Below are 13,706 nucleotides of genomic sequence, written 5' to 3'. Positions count from 1 at the left end.
GAATGCTCCAAACATTAAAGAATAAAATTTTTCATAATGGTACAAAAAATGCAAAATCACATGTCATTTTCTAAAGTTATGCAAAAGATGTCTTGAGAACTTCAAGAGTTAAGCCTAACAATCACAGCTTGATCTTGGTGTGAATGTCTTCTTTGCTTTTTATCAATGAAGAATATTAAGGTACATTAAGTTATAGGGATGATTCAATACAAAACAAACAAACTATTAGGCTACTTGCAGAAAATAATAAATAGAAGTAGTTAAAGTTATCTTGAAGAATTAATGCATAACTCTAGAGTTAGAATACAGTCATTAAATAACTCCAAATGACATTGGCAAAGTATACAGTTACTGATAATTTTGTTAGAAATTTGCATTACTAGTTTATACAAGTCATAAAAAATTGTCAGAAAAATGTGTGCAGTGACATTTTCTTCATATAAAGAAAACTCTTTTATAAGACAGGTGAAAAAAGGGCTTCTTTGTAGAAAAAATTATATGCTATTTTACCTGAATACTTACTCTATGATTTTATCAATATGTTTTCATCTCCAAACAGAGCAAGGCTACTGCTAAAACTGGAGCAGCACATTATCAGTGGCAAATCATGCAGTCTTTGGGATTAAGTGATGAAGAGATTGTCCGTTTTGCTGATTCAGACCACTGGCTGAAATACTTTCCACCTCTTGCTATAGAAGATTTAAAGAGAATGGGACTCAAGGCAAGTTTTTGATATTTTATTTTTGTGGTCCATTTGATTTAAACTTGATCTTTTAATGGCATTTAAGACCTTCAAGAAACTCTGAAAATGGAGAAATTTTGTAACTTTTTTTTTTTATTGATTACTCTGAGAATTTCTTTTCAAGAAAATATTCATTATTACTGTGAAATATTGACAAATTTCAATTATTTTATTTCTTGTGTTGTTATTATGAATACTCGGTGCAAAATTATGAGGTTATAGAAAATGTAGCTGATTTTCCTTTGCAACTTGTTGTAAAAATCTGCAAATCCCAGTATTTTAAGTAACCATTTTTATTTTGAATGATAAATTCACAGATAGAATGTGTAACAAACTGGAATTAACATTAGAAGATAAAGAACTAATGATTACTTTTGGCTTTCATTGGTTCAGTGTTAAAACCACCTGAGAAGCATCCCATCTCCTACAACAACAGGTGTACCTCTCATAATATCTAGAGGATTGGATTTCCTAATCACTTTGGTACACAAACTTTCTACTGAAGATTAAGAACTTATTATGGCTAATGAATATCCAGGATTTCAGGCTATTTCTGTTTGCCTGAGAATTGTCAGTAACTTTTGATATAATTCAGTTTCCTGGTAAACAGGCTTTTATTAACTTCTTAAACTTTTGAATACCCCTTTCTTTAAACCTATAATGCCTTTTTATCATATTATACTCAAATATTTTATCTACTACAATACCACTAGCCAGTAGGGCAATCAATGGGAACTTATGAGCTCTGTGGTGTCTGAACCAGAGTTGACGACAATAAAAGTGAGGCACAAATTCTCACACTTCTGTTTCCCTTTCTTGTTTTATTCTGACAGGTTTTAGTGGAGGTGAAATGGGTACCTAGGAGATAAACTGTCACACTTTTTTGCTCCTTTTAGAATCTGATTAGTGGTCAGTGCTCATGGCATACCTTCATTTTCTTATCATATATTTAAGATTAGTTTGGTGTTAACTGCATGATACTGTTATGTTTTTTTAAGCTTACCTTAAAGAAATTTCAGAATAACTATTAATTTCCTCCTGACCTCTGTTGTTCAGTGTCCTGCAAGTTTGTTTGTTATATGTAGGAATGCAGGCAACTGAAATTATACATACCGTATCTGAAAACATAATTATCTTTTAAAACATGTGTTTGTAGTAAGTTTCCTATTGAAATTGGTTTGAAGCTACTGATCTAATTTTATTCTGTGTTTACGTATATGTGCTTAGTCTTTAAATATACTTTGATTTAATAATGTTGTTAAAGAATGCCAGATTTAAATTCACATTTAGTCTTGATTAGGTATCTTTATTACTAACATATTTTAAACATTGAAAAGCAGTTGTCTGTGGAATAAATCAGAGAAGTTATTGCTACTTTTGCATAACTAGTTGTGTAAATAATACACATCAGACTTTATATGTTCATGACCTTGTAATATTAACAACTTCATAATTCATTACTGATGGTTTTTTCTCACACTGTAAAGACAGATAGCATACTATTTCAGTTGTATATGCTCAAATAAATTTTAAAGACATTTGAAAGAGATATCATTCAATTGTATTCACACTGCTAAAAATATTTGTAGCTATGAAACATTTTAAGTGGTTTGTTTTCAAATTTCAAAGTTTTGTATATCATTTGAAGGGTATATTAACTATGCACAAAGTTACAATAGAACCCACAGTTGTTCAGTTTTTTTCATATTAGTAATAAGGAGTAGAAAACATCCCAATATTACATTTACTTTGGGACAGGTTTGATATAGAAGTACATAAAGTTCATTTTTATTCCTGAAAGAGGTATTGAACGTGATTATTTCTTAAAGTGATAGATTCTCTTTTAAAGTGAAGGTATTTCTCTTATTAATCTAAAGCTTGAAAGCCATTGAATACATATTTTATGATACTGAAAAATCAACAGTAAATATCATTTATTATTCTTATCTAAACTAAACTTTTTCTGTCAGGTTGACTGGAGGCGTAGTTTTATTACTACAGATGTAAATTCGTACTATGACTCATTTGTGTGTTGGCAGTTTCTTCACCTGAAAAAAAAGAATAAGATACAGTTTGGTAAAAGGTAATTTATTCATTACTTTTAAAATCGACAGAAACTAATAAATGCAGAGAGTAGTGAGGAAAGTGTCCTGAACTTATATTATGGAGCACTTTAGTGCTGAGAAGAGTGCCTTTTTTTTTTTTCTTTTTTTTTTTTGAAATACTGCTTGTAAAGGCAATTTTTATAATTTTCTTTTGCAGGCCCATTTCAGAGAATATATCATAGTGAAAGAGAAATAAAAAAGGTGGTAAAACAAATACATAATATGTAGGGACACTCAGTAGAGTACTATTTCTGCCACACAACCTTTATCATACTTGGCTCTCACAAATTTCAGAAGTGTGTCCCATTATTATCAACGGCCATAGACTGTTTTTGGCAGAATGAGGAGGAACAGTATTGTACGTAAGCCCACCAAGTTTTATCAAAATCCTATTAAACTTGACTTTAGAGAACAAAATTAGTGTGAAAAATCAGTCCCTATATTAACAGATGGGGAGTTTTGGATTTTTGTGGCCTTGACCCTCCATAGGCTGATCATTTCTATGTTTGGTTATGGTCCAAATGTAAATCAACTTTCATTCAAATCCTTTCAGTCATTTTTGAGAAACCTTTCCAAACATACACAAACAGATAAAAACATTACCTCTGTCACTTTCAGTGGGAAAGGTGAAAAGAAAGAATGAAGATACAGAGCTACCAACAATAATTTAATCCTGTACATAAATGTTTTAATATTCACTATGATTGTCCTGGATACAGTTCTTCATTTTTGGAAAGTGCATAAAGGCTATAAACAGTTCTCACAAACAGTCTTTGTGGGGCTGTTAGTGGGCTGATCCTTTGTCTCAATTTGTTGTTCACAAAATTCTACAATAAATGCTATTTTGTGCTGATTGAATTGTACCATTTTTTTTCCAATAAAACAGTTTCACTGACTAAAATGAGACATGTTCACAGTGTACCACTGAAGTATGACAATCTTTGCAGCATCATGTCACGTGTAAAGTTATTTATCAAATAAAGTTTAGGTCATGATCAAATTTCCTAATACTTCCTGCTAGTCTGAATTAACTAATAATTATTATCCAATTTTGTAACTTAAACTCTGAAATATTAACAAATTTACAAATATTTGGTGTCTGTATTCAAGAATGTACTTCAAATATATTGTATTACGACATGTGGCAAGGCCAATTAAAATATAAGAGTCATAGCAACCAACTCTCTGTGTATAAAAACAACAGCTGATTGCCTGGCCAATGCCATGACAAATAGTAACAGGATCTGAACTCAAAAGTTTTTTTGTTTGTTGTTGTTGTTGTTTATATATATATAAATAAAATAAATATTAGTGAGCCAAAAGCAGTGGGCAACATGAAACAACTCTTTCTATTTTAATTTGATAGTCCATTTAACAACTAATTTTAAGTTATCCTCTGAAACAAGAAAGTAATAATAAAATTTTTGAATGAAACTGAAATGAAATCAGTTAATAATATCTATAGACTAAAGTTTCCAATGAAACATTTTCATTTCATGTTTGTTACATCTCAGTTTCTTCATTTAGTCACGTAAATAATGCCGATAAATTTATATCATTTTAAGTTGGAGATACTTATGTAAAATGTGAGTCATATTAAATATTACAGGTTTTATTTATCATTGAAGTAATTTATGAGAAATCACAAAACTTCATTGTTCATACATCATAGGAGTAGTTTGATTGAAATTGAAGTTCCCATTATGATCTTTATCATTCAAGTGATAACACTGTGATCTTACTGCAAGTACAAGTCATCAGTTTGAGACAAACAAGTCTCATGGCTGCTTGTGATACATACACTTCATTTTGACATTTGAGCTGTTTGTTTAATGAACCAATTTTCTGTATTTAAAGTGGTTTGAAAAAACATGTATATTGGGGTTCCATAAGTTGGTGTTTATTGAACAAGGCCAAGGAAGTGGGGTGGAACATGCACTATAATTGCAAAACGTTACTTCATTCAAAATCAAATTGTGCTGGTATGGAAGTATGATACTACTGGAAAGTACTTAGTACCCATTATAACTCTTTTTCTTCTTTTTTTTAATATACTTAGTTTTTCTGTTACTGGAATAAAGATCAGCCATAAGGTACATTTTAATTACTACATATTTTCAAACACATTTCTGAATGATTCCATAACTTATATACATTATTTTGTAGAACATTTAGTGTAAAAAAGAAAGAGAGATAATGTTTGACTTTATAATTATCTATAACAAATGTGAAATATTGTATTTTTTTAGATTTTTTTTTTTCTGAGGCATTGTGTCAGGTAGAGGTATATTGATTTTTTTGCCCTTCAGTATATTGAATGAAATTTTGTTTACATTTTTTAAATTTTATTTCATTACACAGTTTTAATTTTTTTGTTATATAGTGATAAAAGTAATTTTGATAATTAATTGCACTTACTGACATAATTTGGCCATTTGGTAGGTAATAGTAATTTCATACAGATTATGAAGAATTTAAGTGAACTTTGACCAATAAAAACATTATTCAACAAGTTTGTTTTGAGATAACTTGTAGAAAACTGTGTGTCTCGGAAACAGAGAAAAGTTTTTTGTTTTTATTTTTCATTATGATTTGTTTGCTATGATCTATTTAAGAAAAAAATGGAGAATATTCTCAATAAAAAAAAAAGAGGAAAAGGATTGATGTTTGATCTCAAGTTAAATAAAAATTATTTCAGGAAAATTGCAGTAAAGACCATTTTACTGTGATATTTAGTATTTGAAATAATGACTGATTATTTAATCTTAATCCATGTTGGATCGTATCATCCATTTCTACTACGAGTGTACTTGCATCTGATGTAGTTACCTAGTTACCATAGTACTTTTTTGACTGTGAAAGTCAATTTTTTTATGTTTGCTATATTTAATTAAACTGTTTTTATCTGTTTGTGGTTTGATTACTGTAATGGTTTAGTTACTTCATATACTTAAAATTACAACAGGAAATCTTTCAATCTAAAGTAGCATCATGTTTTAAAGTTGGTGAATTCAGTTGAATTCATTGTGTCTCCACTAATTAAGAAGTTATTATTAGGAATATCCTTCTCATCAATTTATATTTTATTGTTATTAATGTGGGTGTGTTCTTATTTGTTCATTATTTTACATTTATTCTATTATTTCTTGGAAGTATAGACCACTCTAAGATAGAGTGTATTTTTCTTCTTTTGATACTTTTTTCTATGCTATGTACATTTCTCATCATTGCAATTAATCATTGTATTTGAAAAGTTTTGTATAGCTGTTATGACATACAATTTATAAGTTGTATTACGGGAAGTACTTAATGAAATCATTTAGTGATTAGACATTAACATCATTTGTTTGTAAACATAAACTTCATTATATTGGTAAGGTTTTGTATGTACAACTAGGAATTATTAATAGAAGTAGAGATTATAAATCTTATCTGTTTTTGTAGCTAGTAATGCATAGTGTTGCAACAGAAAAGTTCATCAGACACTTAATATTTATAGTTTATATTTATTTTTGCAACAAATCTAGGTACACTATCTTTTCTCCAAAAGACAACCAACCATGCATGGACCATGACAGAAGTTCTGGTGAGGTGAGTTCTGTTTTCTTTATGAATAAAATGAGCAACACAGCTAATAAGTAAAATCTCACACAGATTGACATTGTTATATAAAAATATACTCTCAGACATTGTTTCAAGTTGTTGTTGTTGTTTTTTACTTGCATTGAAAGCTTCAAGTGACATCAGGGCAGGCTTTTTCTGCTGAGGAGATAACATCATTGTTCGAAGGGAGTTGGCTGCCTTTAGGCAGATTTCTGGATTGTTCAATGATTCTCCTATATCTCCATATGAGGGTATGATTGAACATGAGGATGTGAATTTGACAGTCTGTTTCCTCCTCTTTCCTATGCCTTGCTTTTGCATTTTATTTCAAGGGGAGATATCTAGGCCTTCTTCTCTCTTTTCAACTCAGTACTTCAGGTATGATGAATTTTATATTTGTTTCCCATTTCCTTTGATTCCTTACCTACCCATCTCATTTGAAGAAATGTTCTGAGACTAGGAAACATAAAATGGTGCTATGCCAAAGCATGGTCTACCAGAGTGTGTGGGGTCATAGCACACCAATCCCCAAAGGTAATTGGCCTCCCATTTCTTCCAACCCCTTCCTGAACTTGTGTCTTGCCCTACTCTTTCCTCTCTTTTTGGGTTGCAGCTTTTCATATTTCTATTAGTACTTGTGGCACTTTTTGAGGAACTGACAGTCTTAGAGACTACATAGTAGGTTCAGGTCCTGGGGGTAGCTAAGCCTCTCTGCTTTGCCCATAGTAGTTGATCCTTTGGGTTTCATGGGTTATCTTATAAATAATGTGATTTCACTGCTGGTCTATGGAACCTCAATGTCATTTTTTGTGCCTATAACATTTCTCTTTTTGAACCCTTGTTGATCTGTTCTTTATATCACCTTGAAGATTCAATTCTCCTTATGTTGCTGTTCGGACATCTTCATTTGAATGTATTCTCTATTGATATCTATCATACCTTTTTTTTTCAGTTCTTATGTAGTTCTTTTTGCAAGATCTTTCTTTTCTGCCCAAAACTTTGGCCACTCAGGAAGGTAATTCTGCCTTTGCAACTGTTTTACTTTCTTCAGTATCAAACCTTTATGACCATTCTAATCCTGATTGCCTGCTCTGTCTGGTCAGAGCTCTCTGCTGTTATGTGGCACACACTGATTTCTTCCATGCTTCCCACGTCTTATTTATTCCTTGGAATCCTTTCTAGTTTCATAATCTTTCTCCCATTATCCTTATGGGTCAGATTCACCAGTAGATTTGCCTGGCTTATTCTTCCTTTTCTCCTGATGATTGTCATCTTTTCCATGCATCTTCCCATCACATTACCATTTCCCTGGCTTCTCATTTCTTATATCTGGAGGATGTCATTAGCACCGATATGTGGACCACCCCCTACCACTTAGCCTTTTCTTCTTCTGTAAAGGTTTGTCTTCCTCCTGCTTGCATTTTACATTCCACAATGGCTTTTTGAGTGGATAAGTGTTCCTTTTTCTTCTTAATGTTTTTTGTAGGGGCCTTTATTGCATAGGTGAATCCTGCTCTGTGGCAAGTGTCGCCCGATTAAGTATGCTTATCCTTAGATCTGCACTGTGTGGCTTGTATGTCATATATGCCCACCATTGAGATGAGGTTGTCCCTGAACACTGCTTGTAAGTATACCTTGCAATATTTTGCTTCAGAAAGATGTTTGTCCTGGATCGTACTCTCATAGACTAACATGAGTAAAGCAGAAAAGGATTACTGCCCATCCCAGATGATCTATATCTCATAGGTCACAGTATTGCACTCAACAATTACACTATCTCTGGTGCAACATTCCTCTGTACTCTTCAGTGTGCTGTTTCCTCTCTTTTTTTCCACTGGAGTATGAGATGATGTGTTAGCCAGTATGCAGTTTGTCCCTTTGGCTAAAGCATCCTCCTTCCTGCCATCCTCCAGATGTCAGTCCTCAGGAGATATGGTGATGGTTAGTGATAAGAGGAAATTTGCATATAGAGGACAGTATAAGTCAAGAAAAGCTGGGTGTAAGAGGATGTAAGTATCTATCATAACTACATTGTTAGTGTAGGTAAATTTTAACTTTTATGTAAGCATTCTTCCCATTACTATTATCTTAGTACTTGGCAAATTTACTTGGAGTGTACAGTATTTATAATAAACACATTACTAAACTCCTTTTCATTTCTGTTTGTGTTTATGAAACAACAAAAACGCTACATCCATTGGGTGCTGTAGCTTTTAGTTTCCGAGTTTAAGATGGAGGCGAAAAAATGCATTGATTCATGTTGTTAGTCAGACAAAATCAGGATTTTGTGTTGAAAAGATTTATAAAATTAAATTAACTTGTGATTAATTCATTTTCAGAAACACATTGTTTGGTTGATTAAAACTTAAATGTTTTTTTATTCTCCTTTGTAATGTGTGGTATACTTATAAAGTAAAAATGTGAGAAGGTGTAATTGTCTGTTATATTTTTTTTTCTGTTCAGGGAGTTGGACCCCAAGAATATACCTTAATCAAAATGAGAGCTCTTGAACCTTTACCTGAAAAACTAAGGTTAGTGATATTAAGTTATGTATATTTTATGTTTTTGGTCCTCTTTCTGTTTTTGTACTCCAGTTTTACACAATTTTTAATTGAATGTGCATAAGATCAATCCATGGGACTAATCCTGTATTGCATAAGAAATGTGGATTGTAATTCTGATTTTACTTTTTGTATCTACCTGAAGTGTGACTAACAATTAGTAAAATAAGTTTGTTGTACACAGAAAATCAGATATGTTGCAAATGTATTTGTACTTAAGATATGTCTGAATTCATAACATCAGTTTAACTTAGACTTCAACAAGTCAATGCAAAGTAATGTTTATGTGAAGAATAGAAATATTTTTGTTCTTTTTAGTTTTCGTATTTCAGTTGCATAACCTCTAGAACCCCCCCCCCAATACATATCAATAGCTTATCAGTAGCACCATAAGCTATATATGATAATTACTCGCCTTTACATGAACTGTTGCTAAACCACCAGTGCAGGGTAAAATGAATGCCCGATTACTCCAGTTTCTAATTCGTGATATCGTTAAATAGCACTGTGTAAATTATCAAGGCATATGCACTTTGACCACCTTTCATTTTCATAAAATTAAATATGTACCTTAATTTTGATGCTTTTTTTTTGCTTTTGTGTGTGTGTGTGTGTGTGTGTGTGTGAAACTGTTTCACCATTGAATGTGAATATCCTGTTCACTTAATCATATTTTTTATGGATATGAGATTAACTCTTATAAACTTTCAGCTCTTACAATTTTAGTATGCACATATTATGTATCTCAGTGTCCCATAAAAAAATATTTCATATCTTTAACTTCTCCTAAGCTCAAATTCTGAAATACGAAATTCAATTGAAGTTGGGCAAAATTCAGCCTAAGATGTTACTTTCAGTAAAAGAACTTGTTTACTGTTTTATGGGATAGTTGTATTTTTTCCTCCTATGTAAAGGACAGCTTCATGATTGTAATATGATGCAAAGATATTTCAAAATTCATTTAGTCCATTTGAGATTAGTCAGATATGCATATTGTTGTACTAGTTTTCATTTCAAGTTTGTTTTAGTTTTATTTTACCTTAATTTTGCCTTTTTTTTTTAACCTGAAGACATGAAAGGTAATTATTCAGGGCTGATTTATGTCTATACCATTATTATTTAAGCCAACATTCTACTGTAGATATACTTTGTAGTATTCTTTCCCTCCTGGAGTAGGTAACTGTAACAAAGCTTTAGATTACTTGTACTTTATCTATTCATTTAGATAAGACTAAAATAGGTATTTGCATAAGATGACTATCAAAAAAGGTATTTTAACATATTTCATCACTAACTATAGAAAAAGCTCATATAAATTTCTTGATTTTTATTTTCTTTACATTACCATTTTAAAAACATAAAGTGCAAAAATTTCCCCATAAGTCATCATAATGTCAAATCCATGGTTTTTACTGTGTAAAATAGTTTTTATCAGAAAAACGTCTTCATAAAATTTTTTGTGACATATCAAAATACCTAAGCAATACAAGTGTTAGAGAATTTGAAATAGGTGTCAGGTTATGAAACCTATGTAAGCATAAAACCATGTAATACAGTAACTATAATATAAGAAATTAGTTTAGACTGTTTAAGAATTGTTTTTGTGTATATGATTTATCTTTGTTGCATGTTATGTAATGCATGAAATGAATTTAATTTAACTTTGGAATACATTTGATGTCATGTAAGCTACTTTGAATGACTACTTTATTCTTGTGCTTGTCTCTTATGTTTTTATTGCCATAACTAATGTAAAACAAATATTCCTGTGGACTGTGTTTATTACTAAAGATATAAAAAGTAATTTATTATTATCTCAGTTTAATAATATTATTATTATTTGTAACTAGATAAATAATTAAAAGAATAAAATAGACTAAAACAAGTGTAATAAATGGTCATACAGAAGCAGACCTTTAAATCCCTAAATACATCATTGTATGAAATAAAATTTGTCTAAATGTTTTTGTTAATTATTAACAGGATATACTGCAGTACTTACTTTTTATATTTATAAATTAATGGTACTTCTACAAAAAGTTAGAACTTTACACATCTTTTTGTCTTGTTTTACTTAACTTTAGGTAAAACTGACAAATATAGTTGTGTTATTTTACTTTAAGCCCAGGTTATTTAAAGATGGTGAACTTTATGAATCATTGTAAATATGAATTAAACAAAGTTTTAAAAATTTATATTTTTAGAGATCAAAAAGTTATCTTGTTTTTAAAATCCACTTTTAAAACTTGCTCATTACACCACTTAAACTTGTATTTTCATCTTGGAATGAGATGATTGTAGGCCATTTCAATACCAAACACATTTACAGTAATATGTAAATGTAATATTTTGATCACTTTTAACATTTATTTTCAATAAGAAAAATATTTTTCATGTTTTTTCTAGACATTTACAGTATTTGAATTTCTTTATATAAATTCAGTATACTCTTGATTTTATGTTAGGTGGGAATATTTAATGTTATAAGCAATAAATTTCAAAGCCATTAGGTAAGTGAATAATTATAAATTGCTTTGGAATTTTTATATGAAGTAATTTTTTTATAATGTATTAAGTTAATAGTGTAATATTGTGAAATAGTATAAAGTTGGGACTACGTTGCTATTGCATACAAGTTTGTTAGTCATGATTAAAAATTCATAACATTTTTATTGTGCCTTGATCAGATGTCACCTGCTTCAGTTTACTTGGTACATCTCAAAAGTTATAATAATAATAATATGAGTTGTGAGGACAGTGGGGTGTGGTTTGTATTTAAGGAAGAAATGTTACTGTTGCCAAAAATTAAAAAAAGTTGAGACAAAGGTAATTAAAGGTTGAAATTTAAGATTTGAATTCTATAGAGACAGTTTCTATTACTTGACTAAATATGTTTTAACTTTTGTTTTCACAGCAAGTCATTATTAACTTGTATATGGTATGACACTGCATTTAAAGTATGATTTAAAATGTGCGAGTACATTGGAAGGTCCTACATTAACAATATCAATACTAAATCTCAGTGTTGTTTGATGAAGTAGTTATATGTCATTTATAATATGTAAACTTATATCAACTTGTAGAAACTAGAAGTTTATAACACAGCATACTTTTTGAATTTTTTTTTAATGTATAAACAATTTATATGTAAATTGTTTTGGTAGCTTACTAAAGTACACCACCATGATATTTCTAAATCATGTTTATGTTTTATTAACTGCTTTTCTTGTGTTATAATTATCTATTTAGATGTCATTAATTACAAGACTGTGTTGAAATGAGTATTATTTTCAATAAACAAGTAACAATTTGTTGTGATATCATGATGGAATGGATTTTAAAAAGTTCAGGTGGAGGATAATTTTACATCTCTATGTAGTTGTACGTGAGACACAAAGCAAACGGATTTATCCTTTCCTTAAAGAATGTAAAAAACTGTTATCTAATGCTTAAGGAAAGAAATATTTATTATATTGTACCTTAGTAACCTAAAGAATGAGATAGTTGTTATCTAAATGTCTTGTACTTACAGGGTTATAGTGTTATCTGTGTGTCTGTTATTTTTTTTTGTGCAGTTGTCATAAAAATTGCAATTTTACTGTTTCAAAGTAAGTTGTAAGTAGAATTATTACTCATTTTTAGAGAGCTGACAGGGAAGGTGGTATACTTAGTGGCTGCAACTTTGAGACCAGAGACAATGTATGGACAGACAAACTGCTGGGTACGACCAGACATGAAGTATATTGCCTTTACCATGGCCAATGGTGAAGTTTTTGTGTGTACCAGGCGTGCTGCTTTAAATTTGAGCTATCAAGGTTATACTTCTCACAATGGACAAATTGATGTTGTCTTGGAGCTTGAAGGAAAAGTATGTCTTTTGTTTTGATTAATATATAATAATTTTTTTAAAAGTGATAGGTATGGTACATGAAGCTCTATATATGACATTTCTGTTCTGGTGCTTGGTGATTTTGCTATTCAGACTCCTCCATATCAAGTGTTCTTGGCTGAAGGGTCGAAAACATTATTGGCATGAGTGGTACTCAACTGATAACCTTGGGCCGAATGATCATGAAAGTTGTTTTGTAACTTGCTTGTTTACTGAGATTAAGATTATTTATTATTAATTGTAATTACTGTTGTAGAATGGTGTGAACTGAAGGTAAAAAGTATGAGACCTTTATAACCTTAGCACGTTTGAAAATTGGACTCTTCAAAATAGTTTTCATCATTAAATTTGATATTCCTTTTTAGTTTAGAGTCTGATGAATGTATACATCTTTTTTGCAATGCAAAATTATCTGAGGCTTTTAGCAGAAAAGAACCCATAAAATATTTAAAAAAGTAACTTATATTTATATTTAATTTATATTTGAATTTATATTTAATAGTCAAAATTACAAAGTGTATAATAAATAACTTTACCATACCATTTGAAACATCAATTAGTTTGACTAGCTAATAATATGAAATTAATTTTTTCTCTGGTCAGTTAACTTGTAAGAAACACAATTCTCTATTGTTTGGTGGCAGAGAATTCAAAAACATTTCAGGGTAAAGCTTGGATTGAATTGATCAAACAAAAGGAATTAACTTCTACCAACTCCTTTTTTATCACCAAGTTTTATTGGTTGAATAAATCAAGAACTAAATACACTCATGGACACACAAGAAACAAAACATGGTATTTGAAAT

The 13,706-nt window shown here is 30.4% G+C and overlaps 1 protein-coding gene across 5 annotated transcripts in view; it reads left to right on the top strand.

Moving 5' to 3' along the window:
- Window positions 1–13,706, top strand: part of LeuRS (Leucyl-tRNA synthetase) — a 79,687-nt gene that overhangs the window by 19,338 nt on the left and 46,643 nt on the right. For all 5 annotated transcript variants that reach the window (XR_013028778.1, XM_076503431.1, XM_076503429.1 and 2 more), the window contains exons 5-9: window positions 560–721; window positions 2,713–2,825; window positions 6,375–6,438; window positions 8,914–8,981; window positions 12,654–12,879. Coding sequence is in view for 4 of the 5 variants with exons in the window: in XM_076503431.1 (XP_076359546.1) it covers window positions 560–721; window positions 2,713–2,825; window positions 6,375–6,438; window positions 8,914–8,981; window positions 12,654–12,879 (633 nt within the window). In the remaining variant the exon portion in view is untranslated. The remainder of the gene's footprint in view (window positions 1–559; window positions 722–2,712; window positions 2,826–6,374; window positions 6,439–8,913; window positions 8,982–12,653; window positions 12,880–13,706) is intronic.

The sequence above is a fragment of the Tachypleus tridentatus genome, chromosome 6 (assembly GCF_004210375.1).
Source record: "Tachypleus tridentatus isolate NWPU-2018 chromosome 6, ASM421037v1, whole genome shotgun sequence".
Lineage (NCBI taxonomy): Eukaryota > Metazoa > Arthropoda > Merostomata > Xiphosura > Limulidae > Tachypleus > Tachypleus tridentatus.
This window is presented reverse-complemented; position numbering and strand designations above follow the sequence as displayed.